The 18,649-nt window shown below is 42.7% G+C and overlaps 1 protein-coding gene across 3 annotated transcripts in view; it reads left to right on the forward strand.

Annotated features, from left to right (window-relative positions):
• MCF2 (MCF.2 cell line derived transforming sequence) overlaps positions 1 to 18,649 on the forward strand; it is a 59,512-nt gene that overhangs the window by 34,205 nt on the left and 6,658 nt on the right. For all 3 annotated transcript variants that reach the window (XM_032701946.1, XM_032701947.1, XM_032701948.1), the window contains exons 11-29: positions 25 to 216; positions 1,668 to 1,859; positions 2,007 to 2,178; positions 4,493 to 4,581; positions 5,167 to 5,255; positions 5,486 to 5,552; positions 7,314 to 7,429; positions 7,543 to 7,612; positions 7,966 to 8,058; positions 8,389 to 8,481; positions 9,443 to 9,568; positions 10,352 to 10,573; positions 14,119 to 14,211; positions 15,191 to 15,269; positions 15,796 to 15,859; positions 16,284 to 16,390; positions 16,472 to 16,584; positions 16,865 to 16,977; positions 18,446 to 18,546. In XM_032701946.1, the coding sequence (XP_032557837.1) occupies positions 25 to 216; positions 1,668 to 1,859; positions 2,007 to 2,178; positions 4,493 to 4,581; positions 5,167 to 5,255; positions 5,486 to 5,552; positions 7,314 to 7,429; positions 7,543 to 7,612; positions 7,966 to 8,058; positions 8,389 to 8,481; positions 9,443 to 9,568; positions 10,352 to 10,573; positions 14,119 to 14,211; positions 15,191 to 15,269; positions 15,796 to 15,859; positions 16,284 to 16,390; positions 16,472 to 16,584; positions 16,865 to 16,977; positions 18,446 to 18,546 (2,191 nt within the window). The remainder of the gene's footprint in view (positions 1 to 24; positions 217 to 1,667; positions 1,860 to 2,006; positions 2,179 to 4,492; positions 4,582 to 5,166; positions 5,256 to 5,485; positions 5,553 to 7,313; positions 7,430 to 7,542; positions 7,613 to 7,965; positions 8,059 to 8,388; positions 8,482 to 9,442; positions 9,569 to 10,351; positions 10,574 to 14,118; positions 14,212 to 15,190; positions 15,270 to 15,795; positions 15,860 to 16,283; positions 16,391 to 16,471; positions 16,585 to 16,864; positions 16,978 to 18,445; positions 18,547 to 18,649) is intronic.

The following is an 18,649-nucleotide window of genomic DNA, read 5'->3' on the forward strand; positions in this document are numbered from 1 at the left end:
TCCATTCTCTTCCTTTCACTGAAGGATCTGATAGGGAAGGCTCAGGTGGTGATACTGCATGGACACCAGCTAGCAGCAAATCATCACTACGCGCTCAACTTAATCTGCCAGCAATGCAATGAGCTGCGGCACCATTCTGATGTCCTGTCTGATGAGATCAAAAAGAAGCAGATGCGACTGCAGAAGACCTTGGATCTTCATACCCGGCTTCAGCAGGTAGGGTTCAGAGACACAGTGCTCTGAGAAGCAGATAATTAGCTTCTCCTTGGAGTTATCCTCTCTACCTCTTAGCTGGAAGCACCTGAAATTTGCAGCTTTGCTTCAGTTAATGGTAGGAAAGTGTTCCCTAAAGGCTGGAGGAGTGCCTCACCCCTCACTTAGCTGGGGAAGTTAGCAAACAGAAATCTACTTGTGCTGTGAAGTCAGCAGAAGGAGGTGGGTATCTCTGGAGGGCAATTCAGAACACCAAAGTTCAGCTGCTGCTCTTGGTTGTGCTTTCATGCTGCATCCATGTATTAATTGACTTTGGAGGTTTTTGTACCCAGTGAAGTAGGGGTAATGCTTTCAGATAAACTCCAGCCCTTTTTTTCTGAGTGATTTATTAAGAATGAGCACAGCTCAGTGTAAAATGAAGTGACAGATTGGTAGATAGGCACAGCTGCTGTGTGCTAGCATGGAAGTGGAGTCATGTGGTTCCAACGCTCCTTGATATCTTAATCAGCATCAAATATTCATTTAGGGAAATTCACAGTAATTAGGCCAGAAGGCACACGGCTGTAATATGCTTGAGGCCATTAAGAGGAACAGTGAAGTTTGACCCTGTTCCCTTTCACTGTTTCGGGGAATTGGGGAACTTGTTTTTTCTCTCTGTGTGCTCCACTTCAGTGTTGCACTGGTCTGTGGGGACAGACAGTTCCTTGACAGCCTCTGAGCTGTGCAGCAGTAGCCTCTCCTGGGCTCCTTGCAGTCCTGGTTGGTGTCAGGGGTCTAGCCTGTGGGCTTTGCTGGAGCACAACATGGTACTGCTCTCCATGGTCTCTCTTCCTGTTCACAGCATTGGAGATTCTCTGTTGTTCTTGGCTGGAGCATCCTCGCCCACCTGTGCACACCACAGTGTGTGAGTGCCAACTGAACCCCAGCCTGGCATTCACCTGTTGCCTGTGCATGTCAAGTGTTGAACTTTAGACTCCAATTCAAAATCTTTATTATTTTTAAAAACATGAATGCAATTACTTTTGATCATTCCTCTCAGTTGAGGTCTGCACAGAGCCAGGCTTTTATTTATCTCAAGAAATCTGCCAGTCTTCTTGTAGACTCCACAGTGCCCACTTCAGTTTTCTGAGCCAGATAAATAAAGATCTGCTTATCATTTGGTTCAACTATGCACTGAATAGTGTTTCTGTGTCTGTTATACCACTGGTTTTATCCAGGTACAAGTGGGAGCATAACTTGGCTGGGTATGTTGAGGACTGCAATCACCCTCCAGAAAAAATGTGGTCTTTCTACTTTCTAATCAAAACGCAGTAACTGCTGAGGTCTTTAGGAGTGCTAGTTAGCTCCACGTTGAAAATATAGATCCAGTAAATGACATTCCTCATGGGAACCTTGCTGAAGTAGGGGTGCTGCTGATGGTCTGGCTCCCTGTGCTTGTCCTGTGCTGTTACCAGGCTCTGCAGTGCTGTGACGAAGGTGCCTACCTGCTTGCCAACCAGCAAATGGATAAGTGCCAGTCTAAAGAAGGTGCTCAGAAAGCTCTCCAGGACATAGAAAGATTTCTTGAAAGCTCTTCAGCCTACTTAAACTATGATCCCCAAGCCCTACACTACGATTTCGAGTCAGTCTTAACATCTGAGTTGAAGGTAAGCAACCCCTCTGGTTCCTTACACAGGTAAAAAGCAAGGTTGGACTGTGACGGGGTGTTGTCACCTTTATAATTCTATGGTTTGGGTAAAAGTGCAAAATAATGGTGTTTATTTGATCACAAGAGTCTTCTTCACTCTCTGCAGTGCCAGATCCAGTCGGTGCAGGTCAAGCTTGAGAACGTTCGGAGCATGTTTGAGAATCGGCAGTCCTGCTTCAAGAAGCTGTTGGATAAACACGTGCGGCCCGTCCAGCTGGTGGCTCCTCGGCCAGAAAATCCACCAAGATCAAAATCACCATTATTTTCACCTAAACATGGTAAAATATTTTGAGTTTATGGTGTCTTCGGCTATAATTTTGCTTTGAGACGGGAAGAGTAGGGATCAGGATGGTTTTGAGAAACCAAATGAACCTTGCTAGTGGTTGCAGAGTTGTTGTATAGTCTTAAATATATATTAGATGATTTATTATCTTTCCAATTTTTGTGTCAAACTTCTCATACTTGTGTGAAGAATGGGGCTGGTTGCTTCTTAAGTATTTTCATCCTGCTTGGTGAAAAAAGAGCCATAAGTAGTGCATACATCCAGTTCTGCTTTCCTAGCATACTGCTGGGCTGGAAACTGGTGAATTAAGTGCTACAGGGAAAAAAGGTCAAGATTTATAAATTTATTAGCACGCCTGTTCTCTGTGGCTGTCTTGAGCTGGAACTGACATAAAGTTAGAGTGATGTTTGCAAAAGAGCTTGGAGAAATGAAGAGCTCAAATCTCATGAACAGAAATGAGCTGGAGCTTAACTCCCTTTGATTCCTTGAGGGTATCTTCCCTAAATCCCAATTGTGGAATAATTAATGCCCATAAAGGTACAGATTCTCATTCAACTGAGGTCACTGAATATTCTGCCCTAATTTTGATAATGGGATGTGGCACCATGTTAGCTTTAAATGATGACATTAAAACCTTCATCCTTGGCAACCCTGTATGTATCAGAAGTATTAAAAGAGATTCCAAAGTAGTGTCCATATATTTTAAACCAGGGACATGCTAAGTTATGTGGGAATATTGAATTCAGTGATCTGACTACATAAAAGTAATTGAACATTTGTGTTTTAACACAAAATTTTTATGATTAATTAACAAATATTGGTTATGGTGAATTTTAGCAGGTGTCATACAACTGTAAAAGCAGCTTCAGTTCAGGGAATGACTAATGTAAATAGCCAAGCTAGTGAAGGAATGAGAATGAAGCTAGGTGCAGTGAGGGGAATTAAGCTACTCAAGATGCAGGAGGCCAGTGCAGCAAATAAATCCCAGATTTTCTCTTCCCAGGCTGATGCCACCTTCTCTAGTCCACACTGCCTTCTGAAGCCCTCTCCTCAATCAGGAAAAAAGCTCTGAGTCTTTAAACTAGAGCACTGTCCTCTTTGCCTAACTCAGTTTTTCCAGCTTTCTAGAAACAGGAAAGGGTTAAAGGCAAATTAGTGACTTAAAGGGTGGGGTAAGTGGGTGGCCACCCCTGTGGGATGTTGTGAGACCATCATCACTCAGCTGGACTTATTTCATGCCTTTATGGGATGCACATTTTTCCAGCAAAGGCACTCAGTCACCTGCAAAGCACAGGTATCCTCCATTAATCCTCTTCCTGAAAGCGATGATCAAGTGTGTAGGAATGAGCATAGCCAGCAAGAGGGGAAAGACAAAAGGCTCCTCTTTGGATAGATCATGACAAGAAAGCTTTTTAATAAGGCCTTTGTTTGATACCAAACATCAAAATGCTGCAGGCCTGCTGGCATGATGTGCAGTGTCAAAGGCACATGCTGGGCTCCATCAGAAGAGCTTTGAGATGGATGGGTTTTATGGTGTGGACTGAAACCAAACCAACTCTGAGCACATCACTTTTGTCCTCTTTCTCTTTCTTTCTTATATTTCTGCATCGCCCCCCCCCCCTTTTTTTTTTTTTTTTATCTTTGCCTGGATTTGAAGCCTGTCTGAGAAACGTGGTTCTAATTTTTAAACCGTTTTTAGGGAGGGGAAAGAGTAAATCTATCCTGTGATGAGCCATGAAGTGTAGTGAGATGTACAGAAGTGGTACAACAGGCTGTGTCGGAGCCCGAGTGCCGGAGTAAAGTCACTCTTGCAAACAGAAGCTGGTGTCCCTCTTCCATCTGGCTTCATCTCTGTGTTCCCTTCCTCCCAGTGGCAGTCTCTAAGCAGGACCACTGGCAAGTCCTCACTTCTTTTGGGCCTTCCTGTCTCTGGAAGGGCTGATATGAGTAGGCGATGTTCCTTTTTGTAGTTTATTTGCTTTTATTTTTTTTACTTTTATCATCTGCTCAGGCTTCAGGGAATTTGATAGGTTTTGATTACTGTGTTCACTTAATGGACGTTCTGAGGGTTTTTTTCTGATTACTTTTTACTTTATGGCCTTTATGACCTTGTGATGTGTGCTAATTGGTATTAGTATTTTTTGGGATAAATACCCTTTATTTTGTCAGTTTGGTATTGGTATGAGGTAACTAATTATTTTCATTCTTAAAATGTATTACATTTTTCTTTGTGACTTATTAGTTTCTGTCTGAACCATCTCCTTCGCTACAGATGTACATGATGTAATTGTGTTTTTTTTCTACACAAGGTGTGGATTTTAATTCCAGTTTGAAATTTTCATTTGATCTTTCTCTCCCTGGGAAGAAAACATCAAGAAAAACTCCGAGTTCTCGCAAGGTAAAAATTATTCATGAAATCTGAGTGAGTTTCATACACTGAAAAACTAAAACTCCTTTAAAAATCGATTGTACTTTGGAGTTGGAGATGCTGCTCTTCTTTTCTCCTTTTCTTTTTTTTTTTCCCTTTAAAAATATTCAAACAAACCCAAATCCTCTTATATCCATGTGGTTTTGTTGGATTAGTCCAACACCTGAGATCTATGTTGGATTGATTTTCCAAGTCACAGATATCGATTTTCTGTGTGTTATTCCCTGAACCTGTTCTTTTCATAACAGAGGTGTGTATTAGGAAATCTCCCCATCCACAGATATTTCCCCTGTGGAAACTCTTCTCTGGTCTCTGCACTAATGAATTATGTTACCAGTATTTTCAGATTTTATGTAGCAGAGTAATTTCTGGGAATATTTGGCCACCCATTATATGCTGTGCCCTTTTAAGGTTTCCTACACAAGGATTTCTTAAAAGGAAGTATATTTCATCCTTCTCCAAAGAGTTCCCATGCTGACATCAGGGGCTGAGCTTGTCCAGCCCCTGCAGTGCCCTTCTGGCAGCTCTTCCCAGTGTATCCCATTTCTCTTCCAGATCGAAGTAATGCACGACTATCAGGAAAAACGGAATTCCTTGCAGTATTTTATTTCAGACAGTGATGACAGCTTAGATATACTAAAAGGGTAAGCTTTCATCCCGTTTACATCCCTCAAAATGATGTTTATTTCTGGCCAGTCCTTGCTCCACCCCTGTGATCCTCCAACCTGACCTGGGTTGGATGATCTCTTGCGGTTTTACCTGTTGGTTGTTAAGGAGGTCACCCTGTGTTTTTGGTTTCTTGAACTGCACTGATTATATGTTGGTTTTATATACACATAAAAATAATCTGCTTCTATTTTTTTCTTTGTTTTAGCCATGTCATAAATGAGCTTATAGAAACTGAGAGAGTGTATGTAGAAGAACTCTTCACTGTTCTGACGGTGAGTGACTTCTCCAGGTTGTTCCTTATGGTTCCCCAGTGACTTGTATAAAAGAGCACCTGCCACTCTGTCAAACTAAGCAAATATGTGATGGGGCAGGTTTCTACCAGACTGTCAGATCCCAAGCTAGTCATAAATGTTCAAGTTTTCTCCCTAGGTTTTTTTTGTTGGAGGCATCTGCAAGAACAGTTGGTGTCAGGATGAGCTTTTCATCTAGAATGAGGGAGAAGCCTTCTGTTTGTACACAAAAGCACTGGTAATTAGTCTTAGCAGTGCCTGGAAAAGTGTACAAAAAGCTGTTTCTTTTAACTGTTCCCTAATTTCTTTTACCTTTAGGAGGCAAAAGAAAGAAGTTTGTGTTTTACCCTTGGGAGGATTCTGTCTCAATACTGTGAAGTTTGAGACCATATAAAGCACATTTCTTTAGAAAGCAGATTATAATTTCTCGTACTGCCATTCTAGACACTTCTACTTTATTCCAAAATAACTCTTGCTGATGGCCAAAACAAGTTGGCTGTTAAATAGCTCCCCCTCCTTGCATTTCTCTCGCCCAGGAGCAAGCAGGATATAAATCTGTTGGACTGCAGGTAATTACATGCACTGATTGGGTTTTTTGTTAAACCACACTCTCTATGATGAAGCAGTTGGCAGGTACAAAATTTATTACCGTGCTCATCAAGTCTAGATAGAGAAAAATGGACAGTTTTCTGAAAATAGTATTTCCTTTCAAGGGGGAAACCTGCTTGCACGGTTTAAATACAAATTACTAATTTTCCACACACTTATCATCTACTGCATCCTCAATCAACTACAAAACGCCTGTTTAGTATAAGGAATATTGATTCCAGCCATAGTGAGTGTGAGAGATTAATTTGGAAAGCCAAAGAAAATATGCTGTACATATTGAGTACGTTTTTGCTGCTCCTGTTAGAAGGGCCTCTGTTCTGTGCAGTCCTTGGTGACCAGCAGGGCCAACTTGAGCTGGGGGCTTCTTGGCAGTCATGGTCCTGAGCTCTGGCCATGCCTTTCCCTACACTGCAGTTAGGATGTTTGCCATACCTGGTGAATGATTTTGCAGCAATGAGATGTTACTTTGGGGAGCTTTGCATTGTTTCCTAGTTCCACTCAATGATTTGTACTGCAGTGGTGTCTCTCCCGGTTTGGGAGCCTTGATTTCAAGAGGCAGCTGGAGCCACAGAGCACAGAATTCCTGAGGCATTGAGGAGAGCAAGACCCTGGTGCTCAGCAAGTCTTGTACAAGAGCAAAAAGCCCATTGATTTTGGTATTTGATCTCAAGCTGTCTCTGCTTTGTAAGGAGCCGCCTCCTCCACTGGTTCTGGTGAGGCTGTGTGTAACTGCATACCCTGTACACACACACTGCCACTCTATGACTGTTTCCCATGGTCATAGCAGCAGATGTGTTCTTCTTGAACAAGTATTCCTCTGAGACCCTGCAGTCAGGCCATAGCAAGGAGAAGGTGGCTGAGGTTTGCCTTTGTTGAATTGGGAGCATCTGTGCAGTGCTGCCAGTCCCACAGGAGCTGTCCCAAGCCATTCCCTGCTGGATTGCAATCCCGTGTGCCCAGGGACTGAAAGACAGGGATTTAGAGACAAAAATAAGGAAATAAAATGTACATTGCACTTTGAACCAAAGCAGATCATATTGAAAGTCTATTTATGTCCCCTTTTCATCTGCCTTCGAGGAGATGCCAAGCCAAGGCCTTACCAACTGAGTGATGAGCCCTTTTTGCATCCTGCAGGGCTACAGAGCTGAGATGGATAATCCTACCATGCTCATCCTCCTGCCTCCTGTGCTGAGGAACAGGAAGGATGTCCTCTTCGGAAACATGTCCGAGATATACGACTTCCACAACAAGTATGATGCTGCTCTGTTCCCCTTTTTATCAGACTGATTTCCTGTAATGATGAAACACCCAAACCTTACCTTGCTCACTGCTGCATTTTTGTCCCTTCTTCCATCTCTTGCAGAATTTTCCTGCACAGTTTGGAAAACTGCCTGGGAGCACCCGAGAGAGTGGGATGTTGTTTCCTAGACAGAGTGAGTGACTCATTTTCACATGTAAAGCACACTCAAAGGCCAACGTTTCTCCTGATTTGTCGCACTCTGCAACTTCTCAGTTGTGTCAGCTGAGTAAGAGGCTCCTGATCTGCAGTACCAGCAGCCAGCCTGGGAGCAGAGGTGCCTGGCCAGCAGCAGGTGGGGCAGAGCAGCCATCATGACTCTGCTGTGATTCCCAGCCATGGTTTTTTTTTACCCAAACTCTGTCACTTTTAGATATTGAAGTTGGCAGCAGAGATAAAAACAAAATTACAGTTTGAGTGCTTGTCTTATTTGGCTGCCCAGCAGGATTGGGTTCATGAATGTGACTTACTTTTTGGCTTCCCTTACAGAGAGAGGATTTCCAGATGTATGAGAAGTACTGCCAGAACAAGCCCCGGTCGGAGTCCCTGTGGAGGCAGTGCTCTGAAAGCACCTTCTTCCAGGTGAGCTGTTTGTTCCACCGAGGAAGGCACTGTCCTGGGACACTCCTTGTCCTCAACACCCTCCTCAACATCCCACAATTTCGTTGTATTCTGTTTACCGTTGCATGAAACCTCACAAAAGTAGGTGTTGGAGTTTCTAGTACACAAGGAGTGTAAGGCAGATCCATTCATTATATTATTTTACATGTTGGTATAAAATTTCTGTAGTTTTAGGCACCATACAACATTTTGACATGAAATCTTCAAAGTCAGCAAATCTCACAGTCATGGTGTTGGAATAACTACTTATAGTTGGTGCCAAATTTACTTAATCTGAATTCTGTGTTCCAGGAATGCCAAAGAAAATTAGAACACAAACTCGGGCTGGATTCCTATTTACTTAAACCAGTGCAGCGCCTGACAAAATACCAGTTACTTCTAAAGGTATTTCATATTCTGCTCTGAAGGGACATCAGCAGATAGATTAGATTTGTTTTCCAGTTTGTTTTATTTTTCAATTAAAGGTTACCTGCAAATCAGCACCAAGCTTTAGATGATATATTGCTTATCTTGGCCCTCTGAAGTGACTTTCAGTGAAGACAAATATTCATATATCTGAAAAAGGAACAAGTGCTTTTAACAAGCTGTTTTTAAGGGGAGAAAAAACTGTTTGAATCTGTTCAGAGATGCAAAATGACAGATGCACTTCTAAGAAAACTGAACCAGGGATGATCATGAGAATATGATGAATGAAATATATTATGTTAGTGTATCTCTTCTCCTCAGGTGTTTACAGTGCTTGTAATCTTTAATGCACTTATTCTTGTGTCCCCCATCTGAGGCAGGGCAGTGCTGTTATTCTCACTCTGTAAGGTGGGAATAACACTTGGGTAGTAGCTTCTGAACCCCACCTTCTAGCCTCTTGAATGAGTATACATGCAGCTCTAAGTGAAACAAAACTAATTTTATCTCAGTGGTAAAATTATGTCTTCCATTTATTGACTTGAAGACTCTGGATTTTATAAATTCTGTGCCTTGTCTCTGCCAGGCTGAAGGCAATCATCTACTGCAACATCATTTGAGGGCATATATGACATATAGGCAGCTAATGAAAAACCTGAGCCTTATTTCCCATTTCTTACCAAGCAGGAAAACACAACAAAAAGAAATCAGATGCTGCTCTAAAAGCTGACACCACCTTTAAGGAAACTCAGAAAAAACGGGCCATCCTGCAGAGATCTGTTCCACACCTCATACTGACTGTGGTTTAGAGGGAGTCTTTTTTCCAGTGACATTTGAAAAAAGAAACTCATTGTAAATTGCTGAGCATTGGTAACTTTGGGTGAGGTGGAAAAAATCTGCTTTGTTCAAGTGCAAATACATGCTCTTCCATTTCTATTTTCAGGAACTGTTAAAGTACAGCACGAGCTGTGATGGAGTTCAGGAACTTCAAGAAGCTCTGGTTGCAATGTTGGATTTGCTGAAGTCAGTCAACGACTCTATGCATCAGATTTCAATAACAGGATATGATGTGAGTAGAACTGGGTAATGAGAGCCCTAGCACAGGACTGGATGATGCATTGGGAATGGATAGTGTCCCAGAATGTATGAGCTGAAAACTGTTCTTCAACAGCTACAAAGTGAATGAGATCAGGAAGCTCTTACAGATGACAGTCTTCCCTCTGATTTCAGGGTTTTGGAAAATATCCACATCTAAGGGACATATCCAGAGTTGCATAGTGCCCGCACTTGCCACCTTGTGGTTTTACAGAGGATTTTTTCAGCATGCACCTAAGTGTTCTCATGGCTGACCTAATAATTCACCTGGGGTGTCCTCATAGCATTTCACATTCAACATTTCACTAACTACTCTCTGAGACTGATTTTGATCCTTTCCCATGGAAGTGGTTGTCTTTCCTAGGGCTTCAGGGAAGGGTGAGGGGTTGGCTTTCAAAGCTGCTGGTCCCAGTCCTGGCCTCCTGGAGAATTCCATCTTCTGACACCTTAGTTCAGGCTCAAATCTCATCTGCCCTCTCCCACTGAAGTAACCAGAGCCCCTGACCTGATCTTCCATAGGAGCTTTTCCTGTCTTCTTAATTCTTCCAGTTTCTCTAGAGTAGCTGCAGCCTTGCTTCTCTCCTGGCACCGTGCCATCACTCCCAAAAGATCATCTGCTCCTTCCAGGAAGACCTGTTCTTAGAGGGACATGCCTTGGAACAGAGCTGGCCCTGTCACCCATCGTTGTTTGGAGAGTCCTCTTACGTTTTAATTGACATCTTTTTATTTCTTTTTTTACTTGTCCTGCCCTCACCAGGGTGACCTGAGCGAACTGGGGAAAGTATTGATGCAGGGATCTTTCAGCGTTTGGACAGGACACCGAAAAGGCCCGACAAAAATGAAGGACCTTGCCAGGTTCAAGCCAATGCAGAGGCATCTGTTCTTGTATGAGAAAGCCTTGGTCTTCTGCAAGAAGCGAGAGGAGCACGGAGATGGATATGACAAAACCTCATCTTACAGTTTTAAGCATTTTTTGAAAGTAAGGACTTTTTAGTTTTATTTTTGAAAGTAAGGGCATTTTACTTTTGCATTGCCATGTGTATTGTAGACTAGTAATTCTGCAGACCCAGACAGTATTTTTCCCTTGATACAGTTGATTGTTTTCTGCTGTCAAGGGCTGTAATGCCTTGTAGGGCTGTGCCATGCCCATGAAAGGATGTTGGTTGTATAACCTCTGAGAACTCCCACAGCTGAGATAGCAGCTGGTAGAGCTCGTGGACTTGGACTCATGTATGTGATGGCATGTGCCAGGGAAATGGAGCTATGGGCAAATTCCAGGGATACCAATGTGCCTGCCTCCCTCCCCTAGTCCACTTTCCAGGAGTGTGGGCGAGGGCATGAAAGAGGAGAGGTCTTTTGCATCTTCCCCAGCCCACCTGGGAGAGCAAGGGGGAGGGGGGGAGGCCCCTTGGGCAGGGGTCTGCCTGGCTGCTCCTGAGCCCTATTTCCCAGGCAGGCAGGAGGATGTAGTGATAACTCTTCCTCCTCCATTGCCTTTCTCCTTCAGCAGGCTCTGACTGCAGCTAAAAGGACAATTATCAGATGACAGAATAGCCTATGGCAAAATATGAGGGGCATAAACAACAGTCTCAAGCCTCTAAATGCTAACTATTGTCAATAACATTCCCTAACTGCTCCTCTAAAAGAGACCTTCTGGCATACTGCTTGTGATGAGCACTTCTAACATCAGCATTTTTTCTCAGTACTTTGCATTGTTTTTCTTAATAAACAAAACCCCAATATGGGTATATCTTAGAAGGGAAAAAAATGGGCACTTGGAAGCAGAGCAGATCGCTGGTGCAGGTCCCTGATCTCAGTGGGGCCTGGGGAGGGAGATGCCATGAGTAGTCAGAAAACAAGGTAACAGTAGATAAGTCTGTTCAGCTCCAGCGCACGTTACAAATTGTGTATTAAAAGCAAATCTCAGGCCATATGTTTCGGTACTTAATGTTTTCCCCAAACAGCATAATTTTCTTTCTGGAGAGCTTGTTTTCCCTGCAGTACTTGTTTTACCATAACATGCTTTTGAAAGACCTGAAGAGGTGGTGGGGGAAAATCCAGCTCAGAGGAGAAAATCCTGTGCTCAGGAGTCCAGGCAATGTGTCCAGGGTTTTTCTTTGCCTCAAGAGGGTTCATTTTCCAGTTGTTTGTGTTGACACACTGAGAGGTTGGAGTTTGAGAATGCATGGATGTGACAGGATTACATCTGCACACATATGTTTTGAGAATTGCTACACTGAGGGCAAAATCATGTTCTTGGAGCTTGGCATTTGTTTGATTCATGATCATAGAATCACAGAATCGTTGAGGTTGGAAAAGACCTCTAAGATCATCACCAGCACTGCCAAGTCCGCCACTAAACCACATTCCTAAGTATCAGGAAATTATTTTTCTTTGCAACAATGTTTTTTGCGGATTCAGAATTGAAACAAGCTGCCGGGTAGAAGCTGTGTAATGGAGCATCTGTAAAACAACAAAAAAAGAACCCCTCAGGATAATATTTTGCATACTGTGTAAAACATCCAGTGGTAAATATCTCTTCAGCTGAGATTCAGTGACTTAGAGGATGCAGGTTACTGCAATGCCAGGTAAATCAGCCTGCCTGGTGCCACGTGGAAGCCGATGCAGATGAACACCATCCCAGAGCTTTGCACTAGCCCACCTCAGTCTGCATTGCAGCAATTCAACAGCTGAGAGACAGTAAATCCTGGTCAGAGGGAGGAAACAGAATTTCAAAATCTACCAACCTGAATGAACAGACCTTAAATCTGTCTATTTCTAGCACTTTTTCTTCACCTCATCACAGTAGATCATCTAAAATTTCTAATATCTTGATGCCTGGGCAGTTTTGTGGGAGATTCTGTATAAATTGTCAATAAACAAGATGCACAGAACTGGGAACTGCAGCAACTGGATGAAGTGCTCTCTAGTCTGCCCTTCCAATAACTTTCATATATTTTAAGTTTTGAGTTTAAGTTTTCATAAAATCAGAATGTAGCCTCTTCCGGCTTTCTAAGACATTGTGACATCAATAGGACAAGGGGAAATGGCCTCAAGTTGCATCAGGGAGGTTCAGGTTGGATATTTGGTAAAATTTCTTCATTGAAAAAGTGGTCAGACACTGGAACAGGCTGCTCAGGGCAGTGGTGGAATCCCCATCCCTGGAGGGATTTAAAAGATTGTAGATGTGGCACTTGGGGACATGGCTTACTAGTGGACTTGACAGTGCTGGGGAAATGGTTGGACTTGATGGTCTTAGAGGCCTTTTCCAACCTAAGTGTGTCTATGATTCTAAGAGCAATTTGCTTCCTATTTCCTGAGGCTGCTCATAGTCACTGAAAATGGGCACAGAACATAAGTCCATGTGACCTAATCTATAAATCCTCATAGTCTTTCAGACCAAAAGATCTGAGGATGCACATATTGTCAAGGAGGACCAGCAATGTTAAACAGATGTTATTTCTAAAGCTTCATTTGTGTTTATACTGGATTTATCTAACCCAGTCTGCTTGAATAATTTATGATAGATGATACCATTATTATTACATCTGTTTCAAAACACAGAAGACTTGAGCTATTTTTGACCATCCTTTGTTCAGTGATAAATTGCCAGCAAACTCTGCTTTAAGTGAGAGAATGGTTTATGTGATATCAGGTATTAAAGCATTTTTCATCTTCATGGCATGTTCAGCAGGGGGGGTCAGAGGTCTTCTGTTGCTGAAGAGTTTCTTGGTTTCTAATCACAGTTTGAGCTACTCATTCAGGTGGGTCACAACGTGCAGATCCTGAGCGATTTGGGCCCTTGGTATTTTCATCCAAATTATCAAAAGTGGTCAGTGATGATGGGTACCCAGGTACAGCAGCATTCAGCTTCCAGCCTGTGTGTGTCCTGAAAGCCAGGAATAGACAGATTTAAGGTCTGTTCATTCAGGTTAGTGGATTCTGAAATTCTATTTCCTCCCTCTGACCAGGATTTACTGTCTCTCATATTTATGGCAGCTCAGGCTGAATATCCAAAAATTTACCTTTCTTGGGGTGGTGTCACAACTACAGGAATGGCAAGGGACCAAAAGACATTGAACTGAAACTCTTAAAGGAGCTAAAGGCTTCACAATGGGTTTTAATTATCGCTGACAGAGGAAAACAGAATTTAGTGAGTAAATAAAGAATAATATGGCAGAAATAATGTGTCATGTATTTATAAAGCTTCGTATCCCTCATCTGCAAAATTCCATGCTGAAAGAGGTATGAGATGATGCTTCAGTTAGTTCCAGTGATTCCCAAAATGAAAAGTTCCCTAAGGTCCATTGATTGGTTTTGGAAAGCTTAACCAAATGCAGCAAGCTGACTGAAAGTCAGGGGGGATAAGTCAGGTAATGACTTTCAGCTGCTACTGAAATTAAAATTGATGAAATGTGTTAAATTGGTGAAAACAGGTTTGGCATGCTGCCAAAAGGCTGGATTCCTAGGGAAGAGGGAGAGATTTGTAGTATGTTTAACTTTTTGTTTCATTTGGATTTGCAGATGAATGCAGTTGGAATAACTGAGAATGTGAAAGGAGATCATCGGAAATTTGAGATCTGGTACAGTGGGCGAGAAGAGGTCTATGTTGTGCAGGTTTGTAGCTTCAAAAATCTGGATATTTGTGCATCCTCACAACAATGTTAAGAGAATGTGTCCCATTGATCTTGATGGGATTATCAGACATTTAACGTGCATTTCTTCTTTCTCTTTGCCCATGTCAGTGCTCACAGATCTGTCCCAGTGGCTGGTCCTTGGTGTTCATTCCAGAACTATAAAAGTCACTTAAAAATAGAGACAGAATTGCTCCTTTTATTCCAGATGAAATCTTAAATAGACCTGTAGTTGCAAAAAAGATTTTATTGTGCTTAATACCTTATGTGAGTTGAGCTGGAAATGGACCCAGTGCTTTGATGGACACAGGCCACATGTGCTCTTGCACAATTAAGATGTCAGAGCTACCCCCAGAGCAAAGGCTTAGCCTCTGTCCTGTTATTCCCAGTAATCTTTTCACTCATCTACAGAATAGTAGCCCCAGTGACCTGATTCCTTCTTGATTTTTTTTTCCATTTGTAGCATCTTGAATTGAAATTTCTGATGGAGAAATGTTTGCCTAACAGGCTGTTCAGAGGAAAACTCATTATGAGTATACTGTCGGTTGATTTTTTTTTTTTAATTAGACTTCTTCCTAGCTTTTTTCCTCCATGTTATAAGACAGTAACCAACTTAAATTCATAAAGCAAGTGTATGTAGCCAAGTAAATATATGTTTAAAAGTCAGTTACGGACCTTTAGGTATTTTGTAAAACGGTGTTTAGGTATTTTGTGAAAGAGATAAGATGCATGCACACAGGTGCTTTTGCTTGCACTCCTCTCCTTGCATTGTAGTGATAGGTCTAGAATTTCCACTGTGCTTTACCTGGATGTAATGGGAACCATGAATTTTAAAAGATCAAGAGTCTAAAATGTAGTGGTGGTTTTGGAAAAACGAGGATTTCAGATAATTACAACATGGAAAAGCAAGATTTTATTCATAAATCTTAATTCAAAATTCTGAAAGTTTTCTCTTCTTCCAGGCCCAAACAGTAGATCTGAAGATGGCATGGTTGAATGAAATACGAAAAATTTTGTTCAAGCAGCAGGAGCTTATAAAAGGTACATTTGACCAATTTCTCTGTGGCATTCACTCTGTAGCAGAACCTTTCCTGTTTTCTCATTGCTAGTCTTCAAATCCACTAATTCTCACTAGAGAATTGATTTGCAGAAGCCTGGTAGCAAAATACTGGAGTGAGGCCTTACATTACAGGGAAATAACATAACTTGGAGCAGTAAAGGCCAGGTGCTTGTGTGAAAATTAATTACAGAAGTATGTTTTTTTGGCCATCATTACCCTGGGGATTATTTCACGTTTGTTATCATAGGCTTAATTCAACAAGATACATAACAGACTCCTAATTTTAAGCATATTATGGTCTTCAGTAGCATGCTCAATATTGGATTTGTGCTAACATGCCATCTTAATCATAACTAAGTCTGTGCTTTGCAAGAGTCCATAGGTCTGTTTTTCTCTGAAGAGAAATCAACAGGGTTGTAAAAAAGGTGTAATTTTTAAGGTAATGCATCAAGTGTGACAGTTATTAATAAAAAATGGATTTTAAGCTGGTTTTTGACCTCCCTGCAGTAGAGAAGCAGCAGCCCGGCTCAGGCACAGACCAGATCCCTCTATCCTCCCAGCTGAGTGATGGGTGAGTGCCAGGAGCTGGACTGGGGGCTCCCTGGGGTACCCATTTTCACCCTATTTCTGTCTAAGACCTCTGGGGAGGGGACAGGAGGGATGTGCTGCTACTCACCCTTTGGTGGCAGTGGTCTGGGGGCAGGGTCGTTGAGGGGCACCCTCGAGCCTGGCAGCACAGCCTGAGCTGCAGCTCCTTGGCAAATGCAGACAAAGATCAAAACCAGTGCTCAAATTCAGGGGTGGAGAAACTGCAGCAACTTTATTTCCCATCCCAAAAAAATTAAAACCGGACACTGAAGTCCTTAACCTTTATAGAAACACAGATTAAGGGGTATCAGTATTATTTCTGACTTCATTTTACAAAACCTAGTGGAGTTTGCATTCATTCATAAAGTAAAACTAAGATCTGCTTCTTTATTTTTTCAACCCTTCAGAAAGCAGCAGAGAGCCTCCATAAGCTCAGAAGAGAACGACTCAGAGCGCACCAGCCCGGTGATGTTGGACAGTGGGCTCGTGTCCCCCCAGAACAAGCCCCACCGAAGTACAGACCCTTCCCCTCCCTTCAGGGCATGCTTTGCAGGTGCTGTGCTTCCCCCAAACTGAGCTGCACGTTGTCTTGCAGGCTGGCCAGGAATGTCTCAGTCCCTGGAAATCTGTGAGGGGTTGGAGGAGTGGTCGGGTAACCAGTACCTCTCCAACTGCTCGGACACCGAAGAGGAGGATGGGAACCAGCTGGTTAGTAGATATGCAATAGTCTCGAAGCTTGAGGTGCTGCCATTTTCAGTCATCTTGCTTTGTTTGTCCTCACTGGATAATGGATGTATCTTTTCCATGTCTCTCAGAATTTCCATATCTCAATTTGGGGAATGAGGAGATGTCTCAAGCCACAGTTTCTTGAAATAATTTTAATTAATGTAGCTGATATGGCTCTGTCACATTCCCTGTGGCAGTCAGAAATAACAGCTGCGTGACATGAAATGTAGCTAAATAAGATAAGGTTTTCATTCTGCCACAGTCTCCAGGAAAATACAAAGCCCTTGCAGACTGCAAGAGGAGAGGATCAGAGGACCTGCTGGTGAAAAACGGGGATGAAATTCAGCTCGTGCATGAAGATGGTGAGGGACAGTGGTAGGTATTTTAGGACTACTGTGCCTTATCTCTAAGAGCCTGCAAGGCATTCCCTTGAAATGTCACTTGCCTGGTGATACACCCATTGCAGCCTCTGATTAAGTTTTAGACTATTCCAGAAAGCTGGAGAATTCATTCCCTTGCCAAGACTAGATGCCATCCTGGGAAAACATGTCAGGACTTCCCTTGCCATGGGTGTCTGGGTGAGGTGGGTTTTACCAATATCTTCACAGCCCCTCTTCCCACTTTTCAGATGGTGCTTTGAGTGCGAGCCCTTTGCACACCCCAGCCCAGCTCCTGGCTTTGTTCCTCTGGGCTTATTAATGGCAATACTGAGTAATTGCAAGACATTTTCCTCCCTCAAACAGCTGTACAAGTGTTAAACTAGTTGATGACTGCGGAGCATCTTTGTTGTATTTAAACCTATGGCTCACAAGCTTACACCTTACACCTGGTTCTCTCATTGTGTCTGGGAGCATTGCCTGGGGAATGACTATCCCAGGCCTCCTGCCTGTTGAACCATTAGTCTCCTTGTCTGAGAGGGCAGCATTCTCTCTCCCAAGATTTGCAGCAATTTGGCTGAGATTCCTGGCTGTCTCTCCTTTCCAGGTTGATTCTGACTAGCTCTCATCAGCCAGCCTGGGGTCTCAGTAGGAGAGAGAGCAGTGTGCTAATGCCTTGTTTGGGGTGTGGGAAGGGGGATTTTAGCAGGAACCTGGATCAGATTTGTGCAGGCACTAGCCCATAGATTCATAGATGTGAATGCCCCATGGAGGATTCCTGTCTGACAGCTACAGCCCTTGCACTTCAAGGGAAATTCAAAAAAGGATAAAATAGAATATTTCAGTTGGAAGGGATCTGCAGTGATCATTTACTCCTACTGCATTTTGTAAAATTCAGTTTGCTGTTAGCAAAAGCAAGATGCAAATAATCTCAGGTTTACTGAATATTCACCTCTCTTGGGGATTTCGACCAGTGCCAGTCAGATTTCTCACACCAAATTTTTTGTTTGTACAAATTTTACTGCATGAGTGAGACAGAGAGATGTCACTTATGAGTATTTCCAGCTGCCTAAGTCTTGGCTTTAATTTGCTTATAGTACCCTGACTAAATTCATCCTACCAGTCTGAATAGCAGAGGAGTGAGGAAAGTAATTGCCCTTGGCTCCATCAGTACCTGGTTTTCCTCACTGGCATCTCTGGAGGTCTCAGGCAGGATAAGGAGAGAGAGAGTCCTGTTCCTCTCCATTGACTAGAGAGTTGCCCAAGGCAGATGTGCTCCCAATGCAGGCTTTTTAATTAGGTTCCTAAGTTGGGAGGAATACTTTAAATGCACGCCCAGCTCCTGTTAAAATGCTTCCCTGGTTTGAGTGAACTGTTGGTTGCACTCCCAGTTGTGTAGAGTGTGACCACATCAAACTGCTCCTGAGTTGGTTGGTTTCTTTTACTAATGCTGTTGTCATTCAAAGGTTGGTGAAAAACCTAAACAGAAGAAAAGAAGGCTGGATTCCTGTCCACAGTCTGCAGATAGTAGTCGGTGACTGCAGATTTCGGAATGCCAAAGTTGCAGGTATTATATAGCACGCCTAGCAGAAATATTTCATATCTCAAATCAGGTCTTTTAAGCCATTTGCATTACACTTGGTGTACTAAATCTGGCTGCATATGCCTCT

The sequence above is a fragment of the Chiroxiphia lanceolata genome, chromosome 14 (assembly GCF_009829145.1).
Source record: "Chiroxiphia lanceolata isolate bChiLan1 chromosome 14, bChiLan1.pri, whole genome shotgun sequence".
Lineage (NCBI taxonomy): Eukaryota > Metazoa > Chordata > Aves > Passeriformes > Pipridae > Chiroxiphia > Chiroxiphia lanceolata.